The 18,813-nt window shown below is 44.5% G+C and overlaps 1 protein-coding gene across 6 annotated transcripts; it reads right to left on the bottom strand.

The window, feature by feature from the left end:
- Positions 1-587: 587 nt before the first annotated feature.
- LOC138064065 (Krueppel-like factor 9) lies at positions 588-18,419 on the bottom strand. Of its 6 annotated transcripts, XR_011137299.1 has the most exons (4): positions 17,134-18,419; positions 7,511-9,880; positions 6,393-6,511; positions 4,133-4,270 (listed from the first exon to the last, which is right to left on the bottom strand). XR_011137299.1 is itself a non-coding variant. In XM_068924868.1 (2 exons), exons 1-2 carry the CDS (start codon positions 17,585-17,587, stop codon positions 4,041-4,043), a joined length of 684 nt encoding a protein of 227 aa, XP_068780969.1. In that variant the 5' UTR covers positions 17,588-18,127; the 3' UTR covers positions 588-4,040. The 6 variants fall into 6 exon arrangements, 2 of the variants coding, with proteins under 2 accessions (XP_068780969.1, XP_068780970.1); XR_011137297.1 differs by having other exon boundaries at positions 4,128-6,511; XR_011137298.1 differs by lacking the exon at positions 6,393-6,511.
- Between the last annotated feature and the right edge of the window lie 394 nt (positions 18,420-18,813).

The raw sequence follows: 18,813 nt of genomic DNA on the forward strand, positions 1-18,813 counted from the left end.
TATTCCCTTGGGTCTGATCTTGCAATCACACCCTAGCATAATTCAGTACCAGGTTAAGTTAGTTTGTGTAAGTAGTTGCTTTTAGCTAGTCTCGATTAAGTGTCAGTGAGCTTCTGGGGGCTGGGCTTCTTGTCTTTCCTTCCTTCAGAGGCTGAACAGGTAGGTTACATTAGTGAATCCTTCCAAACGCAGGGAAATCTCAAGGCAGCAGCGTGGCAGTGCAGGCTGAAGCATTGTTAGCTCATGGGGCAGCTGAATGGTGCAAGGAAGAGCATCAGTCTGAGCTCAGAAGCCACTGAGCAATGAAAAGAAACTCCCTGGGAGCCAGAGCATGCTGGTGAGGTGATAGTCTTCCCCCACTGCAAGTTGTGCCAAAATTAGTTGTCTCCCTGCAGTAGCGAGAGAAGGAATGTCTGGGAAAATACCTGGGAAAAGTAGAAAAACAAGACCCAAGCTTAATAATGATTAGCAACACTGAGATCTTTGAACCTGGCTCATATTACATTCAACTCATGGATTTCATCATGCACAGCAGTAATTTTTTATAATGATCCAGACTGGTTTTCATGATCACTCTCTGACTCCAATTATTCAAAACATTTGGTTTTTTAATTCCTTTTTTTTTTATTATTTGGACAATATATATACATATGTACAAAAACATCTATGCCTACTTTTTTTTCCTTTTCTTTTTTTTTTTTTACAATTTCATGTGATTTACAAAACAGGACAGCAAAATAACTTATAAAGGATACGAATACTGTACAAAAATAAAACTGATTAAACTGTCAGAAAGTTGGTATTTTACAGTGTTACAGATCACTAATCTGTAAAACAGCATTCTGAAGTATGTGTCCAGTCTGGTGTATGCTGGGCTAAGTCCATCTGCAAACTGAAAATAGATCTGTAATACAGGTCATGAAAAATTGTTCAAAAAAGATGTATGTTGTATAGCTATACCTTTAAAGCCATGGCTTCTCTATAGTAATGGGCTTTCTTAACCAAGGAGAGGAGCTGTCCTAACTTCAGCACTATTATTTCCAAAATAGTATAATAAGTACATATGTTATTAGAGAACCTGATTTTCCTTTCCTTTCCAACAACTGCAACACTCTTCTTAAACTTAACTTCAAGATGCAAAGAAGTAACCTGGAGTTTATTTCATGTGTTAGATCCGTTTGCTTTTATTAAAAGAAAAAACTCAAAAACCCAAATGAACAAAACAATAAAATAAAAATCTCCAAACCTGATCATTCCCAATGTATTCTGCTAGTGGTTAATGAATCACATTAATCCCACCTGTCCTATGCTGAAATACAGTATACATTAGAGCAAATGAGTTACTATTTAGGAGGGTTTTTTTCAGAACCAACGTCTTGTTACAAGTAATAACAATATGAGTCTACATGTTCTGTTGTTGCATGGACCAAAGTACTCCCCATCTGTTAATTCTTTTAGAATTTGAAGAAACAATGACATTTCTTTAAATGTGCATTCTACCCCAAATATTCAGGCTGAGATCCCTAAAGTTGAACATCTACATCCATATGTAGGTTAATCCTGGTAGCTAAGTGACCAAAATATTTGCATACTGATTTAAGAGGTGCTTATCAGCTGTAGTTACCTATTGTAGTCGATAGGATGTAAGTGTCTTGTATTTCACAGGATCAGGCCTTAATTTTCCAAGTACTGCATTTGTCCTACAAAATGGCAGCAATACAGACTGTAGGACTGACTCTTAAAGTTTGTGTGATCTTCACAGAGAAAAATGAAGATGAACGGGAATGCTCCTTTGAATCTCACTGGGTTGCATATGGCCCTGACCCCACTCAACAAGGCAGCATTAACAGTACTGGTAAGCAGAACACTCTGTATATTTCTAGCTCGATAGAAATACCGAGGCTACCTATTTTTTATTAGGAAGAACATACGTCCCTACAACTCAATTTGGACACCAGAAATTAAAGTTTGGTTTCTAAAATAAATGTTTCAAATAGCTGAAACGGAGGTAGAACGTGTGCTTGGTTTCCTGATGTCTTCACTGAAGAAACATCCCTTTTTATTCCACAGACTGCTCAATATCCCTAATGTCTTAAAAGCAGTTCTCTTCACATACATAGACAGAATTATCATGAACTACACAGATAAAAACACTATATGTAAACTGATTTCTAATGCTGAAAGCCATATACAACTGTAGAAGAAAATACTCTACTCTCTGAGTTGAATTTTTTGTTTGTTTCTAGGAAGCAAGCTTTTTATCAGGTAAAACAATAAGATACTGTAATTGCAGGTGTACTAACAAGATTTTTATGTACAAAATTTTACAAGATGACCTAAATTCATCTGTAGTGGAAACGCTTCAGATTTCAGTATGATTACTCCCAAGATGAATTTGGCCCTAAGTCTCTATAGTAGGGCTGCACCTCCCCTTCTTCTTTTTGAGGAAGGGGTAAAAACAGAACAGAAGAAGAATGTTTCTGGAAAGAAAAATGTGTAAACATAATTCTCCCCCTATAAATAGTTGGGGAGGGAAAAGTCACTGATAACCTCTTACAGTTCATGCTTTTAACATAAACAAAGATGAAATACTCAGATAATGACAATGATTTAAAGTTTTCCTTCAGTGATGTTTTTGCTCCTCTTAAAGAGCAAAACATAGCTTTAAAATAAATGCAATATTGCCTTTATCAGTATTTGACGTGTTACACATGACACAGGTACAATGCAAAGTACCTAAGGAAGCTTATGTCATAAGGAATATTATGACACACCTTCTGTGTTGTATTTCCAACTAGCTCACGGTTTTCCCCCATACTCTACAGAAACAGCTATAAAGAGATATATAGGAGCCCTTTCAAAGTGCTCTTTGAAATAATTTTAGCTGTTTCCATTAGCAGAGTGCTCTTAAGGAAAGGTCTACTCTCTCCATAAGCATGCACAACTCCCATTGGATTTTGCAGGAGTTAGGCAAGTGTATGAAGAGACTAAATCTTTAAGGCAAGTGTATGAAGAAAAAAAAAAAAACCTTTTAAAAAAGCAGCAGTTTATAAAGATGGTAGCTGCTGTTATGCATCCATTCAAACAAAACACAGCAGATGATAGATAGATAGATAGATAGATAAAGCACTGTTAGTGGCATTTCTATAGTACAGTACAGTATTTATTGACAAATGAAAGTATAGGATCAATTGAGAGACGTATGTTTCTGCCCTCATAACCCTGCCACATTACGTAGGCTGACTTGTATTTTTTCCAGGTGAGTGAGTGAATAATAGAGCTAAATATACATACTGTCAGAAAATGACTGAGCTGTTGTTTTTTTGCTTTAAGTATCTGCTTGAATTATACACATTTTTTACTGGAAAAAAGTGTAGCTTATATTCAAAAGTATAGTTAATACAAAGAAAAATTAAAAAGACCCATTTACTTTAATGGGTCGTCTTGAGTATAAATTCACCTTATTTCTGTATGTCACTCAGATGCTATTAGTAACAGATGCAATGTTTCTCTTAACAGTCTTTTTAAATGAAGGATCATTCTGAGATAGACGTAAACCTGCTTCTAAAATGTGCTATGGAGTTTTTACTTGAGAATTATTTAAGTGACTCGGAAAGTGGTTTTACTCAACAAATTTTAAATACAAGCAGCATTACATTATTCAACAAAACAGGTTCATGACACAGCAATCACAAAGACCTTGGAATCACGCTACTGTGGTGTCACAGGCCAAACCATCCAGTCAGACGTATATACACCAGTGTCAATGCTTTAAATTACAAAAGAAAGTCATTGCCTAGTCTGATCGCCATCCCTTCCCTCACCTCGCACTCCGCAATTCACTTGTTTAAGACTGTTGTTCCCAGCAAAGGGTGGGGAGGGGGGCAGAGAGTACTTGTTTTTTGAACTTCAGCTACATGTGCTTTCAAACTGCAAGTAGGGACTGCAAGCAGTAGCGCAGCAGGCTGCTCTTGCGCTGTTCACCATGTCCTTGCTGCAGCTCGCTTCCCCCTGCTCCCCTCCCTGGGCCAGCTCTGCCTTCACAAGGAGCTGGAGCTGGACCTTTTGGATCTCTTGATCATGCTGGGGTGAAACTCAGTGTGGCGCCGGGCATGTTTCGTCAGGTGGTCGCTCCGCATGAACCGCTTCTCACAGAGGGGGCACCGAAACTGTTTCTCACCAGTGTGGGTTCGGTAGTGCCGGGTGAGCTCGTCGGAGCGAGAGAACTTTTTAAGGCAGTTGGGCCACGTGCAGGGGAATGGTCGCTCACCTGAAGGAGGAAAAGATGACAAGAAGTTTAGGGGAGGGGTATCAACATGTATAAACTTTGCTGTAGCAGGGCAGCTGAGAAGCCAGGGAATGCGCTGCTGAGCAGAAAAACTGCCTTGGTTTCTTGCCATGGTGCCAGTGTCTGCGGAGCTGTTGATCACTTGCTTCATCAGGTTTCAGTCTCACCTCTAGCAGAAGCCAAAACCCAACCGCATGAAACTTGCACTCTAGTGCAGAACCTTACATGACCCCCAAATGCTGTCATAACAACAGATGAGCTCTGCCTATTCCTGTACATTTTTTTATGCTGAGCTCTCTACGGAGGCTTGAGAAAGGAACACCAGTATTATTCCTCTAACACTTCCTTTCTGCTGAATAAAATCATCTGTAACTGTTGAAAAAGAAGCCAAAAAAATCTTTCACCTAGGACAAGTAAGTCCAGTCTGGGAAGAATTGAGTGAGGATTTAAATGGGAGAGCTGCACAGCCCAAGGGCTAAAATAGAAAGAAGGCCTATGCTCCCCTCTCTTTTCCTGTCCCTTCCCCTAGAAACCCATGCTGCTCCAGAAAAAAAAGGACTCCCCTCCATCTCTTAGATAGCTGATTTGAGGGTGAGAACATTATCTCACTAGTCACAGCTCTATCAATATGAATGTTTGCTATGGTGGTAAAGAACCAAACCGACCACCTTTTAACCTAAAATACACTGCACATTTGTATTAAAAACCAGGATGTCTGAAGTGAACAGTACTCGCTGCAATTTCTCCAAATCCCTCCAGTTCACCTCTTGCATGAAGTCACAGACCCAATTCTTCCTCACCTGCAAAGCTGACTCAATTATATGTCACAGAAGGAAATGAAAACTTTAACTTTGCACAAAAGCTTTCAGTCACAGACACCATGTACCAGTGCATTTTGATGCCTTAATTCCCTTTCTTAAGAATCTCCTGAAGGGAATATAAATGACAGCTATTTGGCAGCTATTTATAGTCAACTGTGAAATATAAAAACTATCCCAGGAGTTTTTCCAACTTGAAAGAGTTGGAAAGAAATTGAAGCACTCCAGTATTTCTTGATACTGTGAAGTTTGGCACAGCACACAAGCTCACTTTACATTTACAGATCCCAAAAAAAGGAGTCATTTACAAGAAAGTATGCCTTGGAATACTCCCCAGACACAACAGCAAAGACAAAAGACATAAAACCAGACTAAAGACTTGAGGAATGAATAGCCCAGAAGCCAGAAGGACAACCAGGAATGGAAAGTATTGCAGAGCTTTAGGAAAGAGAATGGGGGCTGCGGGAGAATGACTGATGGCATCCAAAGATGTAACATCAAAGAGGAAGATGATTGATAGATTAGATAAGCTGAGATTTAGCCACACAACGGGCATTGAAAGCACTCTGCTCCTGAAAGACTCTTAAATAATGTAGTTGTTTTAATGGTTTAGGCTTCTAATTAATGGTGTTCCTTGACAGGCAAACTACACTGTCTCAGACTGACCAGCATTTGGTACAGTTTTAGTGAGGTGAGTAAGACTGCCTATGTTAAAGCAGCCTCTTAGGCCAGCCACAGCATAGCCTGCTTCCTGTGTTCCATTTACTATATGGCCCTATGTCAGGTGCCTACACTCCAGAGCAATGGAGGAAGTTCAGGCATCCTTGCCCCTTCCCCAGAGGCAACATTTCTTATCACCTACCTGACAGCTCTTCAGCCAGCAGAAGGGCCTAATTCTATTGGAGACAGGTACCTAGGCTAAATAACCAGGATCACTGTCTTTGAGGCTCAATGTCTATGTTCTAGGCACCATAATATCCAAATTGGATGCCTAAAAGCAGGTGTTTTGAATCTGACCCCATATATCCCTTGAGAAACCAGCCTACTTTTTCAGTACTTGTTGGACACAAGAAAAAAAAACAGAGCCTGGTTCCCAGCATTCCTTCTGAAATGCAATGGGAGTGGTGTGACTTCCACCACCATTCCCCTGCATAACCCTTTCACATGATACAGGAAAATGTTTTAGGTGTAACATAACAACAGGGGTATGGGAAAAGGCAGCACTTGCTCAAGACTCCTTGGATAAGCTTGCAGCACCACAATACCTAGATAAGAGCATCGCTCACCAGGGAATGGAGAGAAACAACTTCACAGGTTCACAGAGAGCCTTGCGCAGGGTGGATATGCCCCCCTATAAGTAGAAGGGCTGCCTATGTGCTCGGGGTGGCAAATATAGCAGAGATCCCTAAAAGATATGAACAGTTGCACTTCCTGAAATACACAAGAACTACAACTGGAACCTATCACAAGCCACCTACAGCCAAGTCCCAAAGTACAGTTACAGAAAACAATTTCATCACCTTGACAATACAAGCTTTAGGAGATTGTCATAACCACTTTAGAGACACATACATAAAAGTAGGCCAGGCATAATCTCTGCTACAAGAAAGTGTTAAAACTCCAGACTTTTCAAGAGCAGAGAGTCAAGGAGAGGGAGACCTTTCCAGGCCCTCAGTGATTGTCTCTGAGCCTGGAAATCTACTGTTCCCCTTAGTTACAAAGCCATAACCAATTACACAAGCCCAGAGAGATGGTGGTTCAGTGACTGACTTAATAGATGCAGAGCAGTGGTGGAACGTGCATTTAGAAGGCTTTATAAAGCAAAGGAGAGATAGCTGTTGACATGTGATGATTGTGCACTCAGCAAAGATGGGCATTGCATTTGTTAGTTATATTCAACATACTATTTTTTAAAGTGCCAGAGAGGTGTTTATGCAAGAGTCTACAGAGCAAACAAGTCTTGAGATATGCTGCAACTCATATGCAGCTGGACAGGCAATAGTGCAAAAAGCTGCAATACATGCTGGTGCTGTCTGTCTGATGCTATTGATCTCCAGGCCACGTCCAAGTCAACCATATATTTTTTTTTATGTTTTTTTTCCCCTCTTTGGGATTAGTATCCCTAAGGCTTGAAACAGGCAGAACAAAACACAAACTGAGTGCTATTAAATACCCTTTCCTTTGGTGGCAGTATACTTCTTATGTTTTAAGGTATGCCTTAACTTGGATTTTAATCGAGTGATGAAGGAACAGACAATGATGATGTATCAATAATAACTCAAAACTATGTGCAATAGCAATCTGATCACAAGAGATAAAAGATGTAAATAATTGTATTCAAAACATATCTAGGGCAGCTTACAGAAGTAACAGCAGTAAAAAAATGAAACAGAAGTTGGTTTACAGGTTATTGGAGTAGGTGTGTCTGTAGAACTCCTGTTCTTTGTCCTGTTTGCCTCCAGGGATGGAGCTAGGGAAGCAGTATGTGCTGGGATGGGGGAACAGTGCAGCCTGACTTTGGCTCTTCACAGGTCCTCTCTGGAGTCTGAAGAACTCTTGCTTCTGCAACCCCAGTTTGCTTTAAATCCCATATGGATGTACACGCCATTGCCTTTTGGTCTCTGTTCTCTTGCTTCAGTTGGTCTTTTCACCCTGTTCCTTCTCCTCCCCCTCCCCCTCAAATGGTTAGTTTTTTCTTTCTCTGGGAGAAAGAAAACATCCAAGCTGCTTTGTATGACCCAAAGCAGGTGACTTTCCATTTTCTTCTGACTAGAAAGTCAATTATTTAGTTTTGTCCTACTTTGCAACATGGAAAATCTGGCATGCCTCAATCTTGGTGCAGCAAGGGTTTCTGAAAAAAAAAAAGAAGATAAAGTGGGCATTAGTAGACTTGTTAATAATACAGATAGCACCCACTATCCTGATTCATCATTTGTTTTCTCACTATAAAACACTGCCTTTGATGTGGAAGACTGAGGTTGGGAGCTGCAGGTCAGTGGCTTTAACAAAGATGACTTACTTCAGACAAGCAAGCAGCAGACAAGTTCTGGACTGAGTATTTTTGGGGGGGGGTTGAAAAAACTGAAGACAAAGTTGACATCATACACTTGGGCTATTCTCTTGGCTTATGACAGGACATGCTCTAGGACTGGAGCAAACTGAGCTTCTGTGAAGGAGTGAAATATTAAGTGAATTACTAAAATTGTTTGAGTGCTGACTTTATAGAAGACTTTCAGAAATTGTTGGTGGAAGTCTGGCCAAGATGAACAGCTTTCTAGACTTCTTGCTTTGTTTTTCTGGGTGGTAGAAGCAAAGTTGGACACAGCCATGATTCCAGAGTCCGGGGTCTATGCTAGCAGTTTGCTACCATATAATGCTAATGACAGTGATTCATACATTAATTAGAAAGTCAAATGGAATGTAGCTACAGCTGCATGAATGGTCAGCTAATTAGACATCTTTGACTGACATATGCACCAATGAAAAGACCACCAGGCACATGGTGGGACTGTGCTGCCTGGGATCACAGAATCACAGAATCGTTTAGGTTGGAAGGGACCTCTGGAGATCATCTAGTCCAACCTCCCTGCTCAAGCAGGGTCACCTAGAGCATATTGCCCAGGATCACATCCAGACGGGTTTTGAATATCTCCAGCGAGGGAGACTCCACCACCCCTCTGGGCAACCTGTTCCAATGCTCTGTCACCCTCACAGTGAAGAAGTTTTTTCTCAGGTTCAGATTCTGTGCATAATAGCATATTATGTGCATATTAATAGCATATTATATTCTGTGCATAATAGCATATGCATAGGATGCATAATAGCAACTATATTGTGTATCAAAACTGAAGAATGGTTTGAGTTCAACTTCTGGGATGCAATGTCTGTGCTTGACTTCCACTCCATACCTGGCCATGTGACATGGCATAGCTAGCCATGACCTAGGACTACAGCAGGACCAACCCCTCCTGTCAGAAATTTGAGTGAGCTGATGGCAAAAAGGGAGATGGGAAAAAGCACAGTTTTGCTCATGCTGAAATAAGGAAACAGAAAACATTTTGTCATCAGACAAGAGCAAAATTACTTAGGAGAACAGGACTGGTGTTTGCAGGAAGCTGGGGGGGGGGAAGGGAGGGAAAGCAGCACTCCCACAGCTTCAACATGGAGAATCAACTCTGCATGGTTCAAATAAGAGAATTTAACATACCTTCTTCTTGCTTTTGTCTTCCAAGATCCTCCTGAACCTCTGTGGCTGCTGGAGCTTGAACTGTCTAAAGAAATCTTTGTATTCTGGGAAGATCTGGTCCTGAACTACAATCCTTGGCTTAGACTGGACCATGATAAGCATTTTTTTTTTTTTCCTCCTATGACCCTCCCCATTCAGCCACCACTCCCGAGTGTCTCAGCGTCTCCTGAAGTATCACAGGTTCTATAGATGCCACAAACATGGTCCAGCTCATTTGGGGGGGGGGGAGGGGGAGGGGGGAGAGACAGGCTTTCTTCCTTGCCCCAGAATAGCTGTTATCTCAGGTCTCTTACTTTTTCCTCCAGTGTCCTTGCTTCCCCCACATACCGAGTGAGTCATTTCCTGTGGGACATTGCACATGGACACTCAGTCAAAATCCAAGGTATTCTGATGAAGATGAATCTTGCATGCATCTGTACACCCACTTCTGGGCAGATGATTGGAGGCCTTTCAAGCAGCCTTTTTCCTCTTCTGAGATATTCCAAAATTGGATCATTAAAACACATGGCAACCACAAAGCTACAGATACTGGTGAGAAGCAGCACAGACCAAGATCAGTGCTCAGCATGTAGGTACTATTTGTATAAAACAAAGATCTCTAGAACACTTAAACCCAGACCAGTTAGTCTGGCAACAGATCAAACAGACCCCTAATCAGAGACAGGCAATTACAGGATAGGCAATGGATGGATAATTTGCACCAAGGGGCTTATTCCACCAGCACTCAGGACAACATCCTAAATAGGATGATTAAGGTGTTAAAAAGCTGCCTTCAGCAAGTATTTAGACTGCTCTAACATCCTCCAAAACACCACTCAACAGCTGCTTACACATGCAGGTGTTTGCGTTTCTTTCAAAAGACCAGATGCAAAAGCACCTACCAAAACCCAGCTCTGCTGAGAGTCCTAGCTCATGCCTAAATCCCTGTGAGACTCGGTCTTGCTGTTACTCCCATCTGATACAACGTTGGATGTAAGGTATATCCTTGGAGCTTCTCTCCTGAACTAGATTCCTCCTTGTTTGCCTTGGAAAAGGCTTTCTTTGGGGGATTGGGCCCCCTGGTATCGATCAGTCAGGGACACTACCTAGGAAGTTAACTCTGTGGTAGAATTTAAAAAGAGGTCTTTAAGTCCACACTTTCCATAGCCAAGAGGAATATCCTTAGCAGTAAACTCTTGAGTATTCTGGAGTAAGTTTCTACCTCTTCTCCTTTCCTATCTTTTTGCCATTTGAACTTCCTCCATTTTATAGTAATACTGAAATATTAATTGAGCAATAGAGAGACCAACTCATAGTCTGGTGCTTAGGGTACTTACCTGGGATCGAGGAGCACTAGATTTAGGCTCCTGTTCTAAATAATTAAATGCTTGTTAAAAGGGAGCTGCTTCAACAGGGGAAGGGGCAAAAGCTTGTTCTAGTCAGAAGGGACTCTCTCCAAACTCCATATAGCAGAGACTTGAAAAACAGGTCTTTCAGCTGCTAGTAGCATTCTCCAACTACTGAGCTGCTGGGTACACTGCTGTTATGGATTTTTTCCCCTCTAGTGCAAAAGGGAATGGCTTGGCACAGACACCTTGCTTCGGAAGAAGGTTTGTGGCTAGGCATCCTAGAAAGGAGCATCTCTCTCTAGCCAGGAGTCAGGCACCGAACTACAGACGATGTGCTAGCACAGACAGCCCTGTGCACACCTGGGGCTCCCTCTTTAAGGTGCTTGGCTGAAGGCCTTTCTTTGGACTCTGCTGGGTGACCTGGCTCTGCAGAGATAGGTGTTGCAACACCCACATTGATGGGGCTGGCCCAAAGTATCCAGTCAACACATCCTTAGGGCCTACCACAGCTGGATGGGCAGCAGCTAAGCCCAGCTTCTGAGAGCAAGCGTTGTCTTCACTCCAATATGCTCTTCTGTTCTCTGAAGACACATGTGAGGGAAGTTGAGCAGTGGTTATCTTATCAAATTGCTCATGTACAGACACGTTTAATACTCGAGGCCAGAAACACACATGGCTACTAAATGCTTCTGTCCATCTTTGACAGAACTAAGTTATACCACTGGTCTCAATTTTTTGTGTATTCAGAAAGATATTTTCATTATTTTATTATTAATTCATTAGTCAATATTTCAGACTTCTTGCAATTGCAAGGCATTTATAGAGTGTTCACAGGCTATCCATAGTCACCATAGCTTGCATCTAGATGATAAACTATATTCTCACAAATAATGTTCATTTGAGATGTGCTCTATTATCACCACCCCAGAGTTTGGCCTTTTAATCTCAGCTTGGCTTCTCCCTGCTCTTCCAGCTGCAGGTTTGGGAGCTCTGCAAGGAAACAAAGGACAGCGCAGCACAGAACAGTACTGCAGTTAATGAAGGGGAATAGTTGTTCCCACACTGATCCTAGCAGCTAGGAGTGCAAGACATACAAAGAACAGCAGCAGCAGCCACTGCCGCCTACCAGTCTTCAATACCACAGCACGACAATGTGCTGGAACATGCTGGAGTTGCATTTTCAATATATCCATCTGGCAACAGGAGCCACATTTGTATGGGTGATGCCTGCTCATTGCTTCTCTCCTACATTTGCACTTCCTTACACTGACTGCATTAATGCAACCCCTGTAAACTTTTCTGGAGTGTTTTCCCATTGTGAAATGTATTCTTGTTTAACTTTTTTTTTTAAACCAAAAAAAAAAAAAAACACACACAACTGGAAGTTGGACAACATTGAACTTAATCTTTATGATTTTTTGCCTGCCTTGCTCAGCTAGCAAGGCTTCCAGGCAATATGATCATGTTTCTCCCAGACCTGGAAACATGCCTATTAGTACTCCAGGAATTTACACATTTTTTATAAATTCTTGGGAACAGGGGTTTCAGATGGAGGTCTTGTTTTAGCAAAAATGTCCTGCTGGGTCCACTCTGCTCTTTGGTCTTTTTGTAAAGGAAGTGGTAATGTGACGTCACATGAGCTGGATAAGAGGGGGCTTAAAATGCTAAATTTCAGATTATGCTCCCATAAAATACCCCAAAAAGCTCCAGACAAGCAGAGGATTGTCAGCATACCAGCATCTGTACAGTCTGTCAAGCTAGCAATTATCTAAATACAAATGATAAAGCAGCTCAGTCAAAACCACACTGAACTGATATGGGGCCTGGCCCAATGCTGTGATATCTAGATTGCCACACTCAGCTGCAGTGTTTCTCTCTCCTTTTTACCAGAAATGCTCAGCTTCACTTTGCAAAATGGCGATCCATATTTCTGCCCACGGCCTACTACTGACTATCAATTGGAGCAAAACGTCAAAAGAGTTGAACGGCGTATGCAGTGCCTAATGTTAGAAAACTCTGCATTGTTTGGACCCAATTTACAAGATGACATAGTTGATTGCAAAGCCCAGTTAAAGAGGGAGAACTTTTTACACAACTCTTTTTTGTATGTCCAACCTCTTAAGAGTACCTGATGTAGACATGGACTTCCCAAACTGTAACACTAATTCTGGGAAGTGTCTGGGATTCACCTCCCCAAGCAAGTAAACTTCTACAGGTCCTGTAAGAGTCATCACACAAACTAACTTCATGGTACCTTCTCTATTGCTTTTTCCTAGCCAGGAGGATCTGCTCCCAGCTGCCATATACCCTTTAATTGGCTTTCCTTCACACCTTATCACATATACATTCCTTAATTTAGTTTTTCCTGCCATTCTTTTGTATCTTTCTTTAGTATCTTGCCCTTTGCTCAGCACTCCTTGCCCAGGCCTTCTGACTGAGATTGCTTGTTTACTCTCATCTGCCCTTATTTTCCCTGGAAATCCTCTGGCCTGCACATCCTTCTCTGTTAAGGGTGGTGGGTTTTTTGGGTTTTTTTTTCCTTAAGGTAATAACCATATTACTGGCCTTCTCAAACCCCTAAAGTTACCTATTTGAAGAAGCCTTTGTATTTTCAAGCTAACCTTCTGCATATCTGCTCGTACTTGTCATTGTCTTGTTCTGCATTGTCACCTGCTTTCTCCTGACCTCTGCATTGCTTCTACAGCTCTGGTCTTGTCCACATCTTGCCTGGGTGTCTGGGTCTTTTTCTATGCTCAGAAGTCCTTCAAGGAAAAGTCTGCAAGACCTGCCCATGCCACCTCAATACTGAAGACTCTCCTGCAGATAGACCACTCTTGTAATCCTTCCTGCCACTTCCAAATTTTAGTTTTGGGTTTACATGTTCTAGGTCTCATAGTACTATCTATGAGGATAAGGTCACTTTGTATATCACATCCTCCACCTGCCCTCCAGACAAACAGCTTTTGGCTTATGAGCTCTTTGGGATAACACCACCTTTTATCTTCTACCATGAACCTCAGAGAGGCTACTGGAAATAGTTCACATGGAACAATTTTACCTGTAATAGTGTTCCCGTCCAGGATATCAGAATTTAAATAACAAATTCCAAGTTATTTTTGGGTAGTAGTGATGAGACAGGCAACACTTTAGTTTTAGTGATAGGCTTGTCCTTGTATCACAGGCTTTTGCAAGTGCCATCAACTGACTTTTTCATTAAGATCACCACAGAAGACAGTTTTGGATGGGTGTGTAATATAGGTCTTCTGGAAACTGAACTAAACTCAAAGCCTCAAACTTCATGCAAACTAATAGTTATCACACAGGTATTTTTAGTCTCTGAAATACAGGATGCCTTTGAACCAACAGGTTGAGGGAATTACTAATAAGATACAGACCTTTAACCTTTGAACATCAAGTCTTTGTTCTTCTAACCTTATCTGTCATGTCATGTCTCACTTTCCATTAGATGACAAAAGACAGTCCAGTGAATTTTTAGATTCTCAATAGCACACAGCACAAATCAGTATTCAGAGCTTTCTAACTTGATTAGCTAGCATCCATGAGTAAAAAGGGATGTTGGTACAAGGAAGATCATGGGTGTGAACAGAAATCCCGAGATCATTTTCCAAGATTGAGAGAATGAGGGTAAATATTAAAAAATTGAAGACCAGGAAGTTTCTATTAATGGCTATGTACCTACTTCAACTAAAGGCTACAAGCAGCAAGAAACCAAGTTGATGGCCTGGAAAATCATCTCAGATTAAAAAATGGAAAATAGATAGAAGGGATTCAAGAGGCTCAGAGATATGAGAGAGAAATAATTCAAAAAAGAAGAAAACATACTGAGGAGGTTTAATGGTCTCAGCAACACGCAGTTATGAATAACTCTGGAGGTCCAATCGTATCCCACTGTTGCTATGGAATTGTTCTACCGTTTACAAAAGTAATTAGCATTAGCAGTATCATTTAGTATTTTGGTTATCTACAATTAACTCTGTTCACATGAGAAAGCTCTGAATGTTTATTACTTTAGATATTTGTAGTGTTTTTAATTACACAGAACTACAGTGAAGGTACATTAGCATATCTGAGTTAAACATGTAATACTTCGAGTTAAAGCCACCCACTTGTGGGCAGCACACTGTAAACCTCATGCCACTTCAGAAGATACTTATTACAATACTGCTTACAGCAAATGGTGTGGGTTGTGCAGTATATTAATTTGCATCTCAACACCCAAAATGCTATCCCAATTGATGCCTATTTCAGTCTCCATATCAGGGTAGATATCTGAGCATTGAGTACTACATGGAAATTATACCAATGCATTTCATTTGTCACTTGTGAGCCAAAATCCTGCAAGATATCAGTTACATTCAGCCTCCAAAACAGCAATAGAGCTGGAATCTTTGAATTGATAATACAACAATCCCTGGGGTAGACCTTGAGGGTAGTTAAGGGTCATCACTGACCATCATCTTTCCTGGCTCAGGGAGACACTCCTAACTGTCTAACCACAAACCTCACTACATCCAGTAGTCTTCCTCATTCTCATGACCTCTTGAGCTAAACGTACAAGAAATCTGCCAGCAGGGACAGCAGCACATAGGTAGGCAGCCAACTCCAGGTCTCCTTCTTTGCAATGCAAACACAGCTAGAGGAACAGGCAAGCCAGAGCAATAGGAGTTTAGCCAAAGCTCAGATTTGGCAATGCCCTACCCAGACAGCACTAAATACTAAAGCAATGCCTCACAGTATGTTTCTCAGCGAGATATTCATTTTGTACTTCACCACTTACCATCACTGACAATATACAAAATCCAGAAAAAAAAAAAAACAGTCATCTACAAAACGGATGTAAAGCATGCAAAATAAACGCTGGCAGTGTTTGTTTCCTTTGATCCCCTCCTCTCCATACTCATATATCGCCCTTTAATTTAGAGCAATTTTAAGCAGCCTTGTGTACTGGCACTGTGACCCCAATAGCAATTCAGACATGTAATAGTTTTTATTCAGCCACTTGCACTAAAGGGCTTTAAAAAAAAAAGTCTACAATTACTATGCTCTTAGTTCTTAGACAGAGCCAAGGGGAACTAAGAATTGCAGCAGCAGATATTTTTTATTTTGCCACACCCTCTAAACCACTTGGGCAAGTACATGGGTATTAAAGCACACAGTCTTATGAATGAAGCCCTTGTGGAAAATGCCATCTCAGCTGGGTTGTGATAACAGGTATAAAAGGGAACAACTAGACAGAGCAGAAGCCAATACCGTATGGACGGCAGCCAAATCCTCTAGGCCAAGTGAGCCACATCTAGTGAGTACAAGTTAACCTACTGGTATAATTTGCAAAGTAACCCAACTCCCTGAAGAAAGTCTCTTCCACTGTGAGTCTGTAGGGGTGACCCAGGTTTTTATGGCATGTGCTTTTGAAATTTCCCCCTCAAGCCTTTTTGGTCCTTCACCTGCTTGAGTGGGTCTGCCAGCAAAAGCCAAAGGTGCCAATTCATCCCTGTGCAAGGGAGATGTGGCCTTGCCTCTGTGAGGAGCTCTGCTTAGATTAACAGTTCACTTCACATAGACCAGAAATGACATACAGGACAGAGGCAAAACACTAGCAGTCACAACCATCCTATGTGTTGTAAGATACCAGAACACAGACAACAAAACTGATGAATTAAACCTAGCTTCAAAAGGTAGAATCAATTGTTAAGCATTAGCAAATACATGTCCTTTGAAGCACATCAGGATGGCTTTTTTACTTCAGGCCACTGATTTATTTTTAGAATATGGGCCAAAATCTCTGCTAGTGCAAGTGGGTAAAATGCCAACGTCTACGAAGCTTGCTCATTTACATCAGCAAAAAAAAAAAAATCACCGTGTTCTTCCTGGGCTTAATACTGTGAAAAGTAGCAAGGATTTCCTTGAAAACACTGAAAACACGCTCAGCATCTTCACATACAGCTACTCCGCAACAGGCAGGGCTATAATAAGTGCCTATAACGAAGGCAGCTGTCACGTAACTAAGGAATTAGCGCGCTGCAACACTGGATCACAAAGTCTGATTGAAGAAACTAGCAGATAAGAGCGATACAGCAGCCGCTGAATTCCTGAGACCAGGCGCTTCTGCCCCAGCGGCTCCGACTGCCGAAAGTTTACCCCACTCGGCCGAGGCCGCCGCCGCCCCGCTCAAAGCGGGAGTTTTCGGGAGCGCGGCGCTGCGCTCCGAGCGCGGGCGGCGGCTCGCAGGCAGCCCGGGGCGGCTCCACCGCGCGCGGCCCCGGCGGGTGGGCGGACATCCCCCGCCCCGACGGCGCTGCGGGGAGGCGGGGGATGGAGGTAGAACAAGAAAAAAGAAAAAAAAAAAAAAAAAAAAAGGAGAAAGTGGGATTGCATCACCCGCGGCGCGCAGGGTTCACCCGAGGACAGGCCCCTCCCGCCGGCCCCGCTGACCTGTGTGCACCCGGTAGTGGGCCTTGAGGTGGGAGGACTTGCCGTAGACCTTGCCGCAGCCGCTGTAGGGGCACTTGTGCCGCTTCTCGGCCGGCAGCTTGCCCTTGGGGGCGGCGGCGCCGCGGAGGCGCGGGGGCGGCCCGGGCGCCGGGCTGGAGCCCGGCTCCGCGGTCACGTCGCTGTCGGAGCCCACGTCCTCGTCGGGGCTCTCCACGCTGTCGCTGCAGACGGAGGGGGCGGGCAGCGGCCGGTACTTGTTCAGCTCCAGCAGGCTCTTGGCGATGGTCACCAGCGTGCAGTAGTCCTTCCAGGCGTCGCGCGGGTCGCGCAGCTCCTTGCTCACCTCCCCCTCGCCCGGCACTTTGAGCCGCGCCGCCTCGGGCACGGCCGAGCGGTTGGAGATGGACACCAGGCACTGCGCGGCCACGAAGTCCATGTAGGCGACGGCCGACATGGTGCGGGCGCGCCCCCCCCCCCCCCGCTGCGCTCCTCTGCGCTGCGCTGCGCTCCGCGCTGCCAGCCGCGCCCCGCCGAGCCCCCGGGCGGCGCGGGACGCCTCAGTGCGCGCCCGCGGGGCCGACCGCGCCGCCGCGCCGGGGGCCGCAAGTCATGGTTTGCTCTCGGAGCTCGCAGCACTGTCACCACTTCAAGTGGGGGGGCTTAGAGAAAAAATAGGATGAGAAAAAATAAAAACAACAATAAAAATCAGGGAGCAGCACCTGGGGTAGGTCTTTCACCCGCCGCCCCTCCAAAGGCGGCGGGAGAGGTGGCACTCAGCAGGCAGAGGACAGCGCCGAGGCGCGGGGCGCCGGCCGCGCGGCCGGGCCGGATGTGGTGGCGGCGGCGGGCGTCGAGGCGCGGCCGCCGGCAGGGATGAAGCCGGAGCCGCTGGGCGCGCTGCTGGCCTCCCCGCGCCGGGTGCTGCGCTCGCCGCCCGCGTGCTCCCGCTCAGTAACAGTTTCGCCGAATCCCATCACGTCAGGTTCGGAGCCCCCCCCCCCCCCCGATTGGTCAGCAGGCAGGACGAGCCAGCTCTGTTTACCTTCTCCCCCTTCCACTCAGAAGGGCCTTTTTGCACGGGAGGGGGGGGGGGTGTCCAGCGGGCGGCCGCCCGGCCAATCTCCGCACTCCCTCCCCATGCCGCGTGCTACTCCAGGCGCCCCGCCGCGCCCGCTTAAAAGGGCGATGGCGCAGGGGAGAGCGAGCGGGGCATGGGCTCCCCTTCCTCCTCGCGGTTCCCCTGCCGCAGCCTCCCCGAGGCTCACGTGGCACCCCCGTCCCGCGCCCTCGCTCGGAAGGGGGTGGGGGCGGCCGGCAGGGCCCGGGGGTGCCTCCTGCAGCGCCCGTCACGTGGGGAAGCCGCGCGGCGCCGAGTGGGTTAAGTGCCTCTCTGGAAGCCCTACAGTCCCAGCAACGGGCCGGCCAATGAAAAGTGAGCCGGCTGATGTCACTGGCAAGGGCTCGGCCAATCGGCGCCGCGTTCCGAGAGGTGCGTAGCACTTGTAAACCCCGTGGGCCGCAACCCGCCCCCGGCCTGGTCTGGGGACGGGCGGAGCGCCGAGGGGCTCGGGTCAGTGCCCTGAAAACCTTCGACGGGCTCTGTCGTAGTTGCGGCGCTTCCCCTGATATGGAGTAGGTAAAAAAAACTAAACCACCTCAACAGTCCTGGGGGAAGTCTTT

This window comes from Struthio camelus, chromosome W (genome assembly GCF_040807025.1).
Source record: "Struthio camelus isolate bStrCam1 chromosome W, bStrCam1.hap1, whole genome shotgun sequence".
NCBI lineage: Eukaryota > Metazoa > Chordata > Aves > Struthioniformes > Struthionidae > Struthio > Struthio camelus.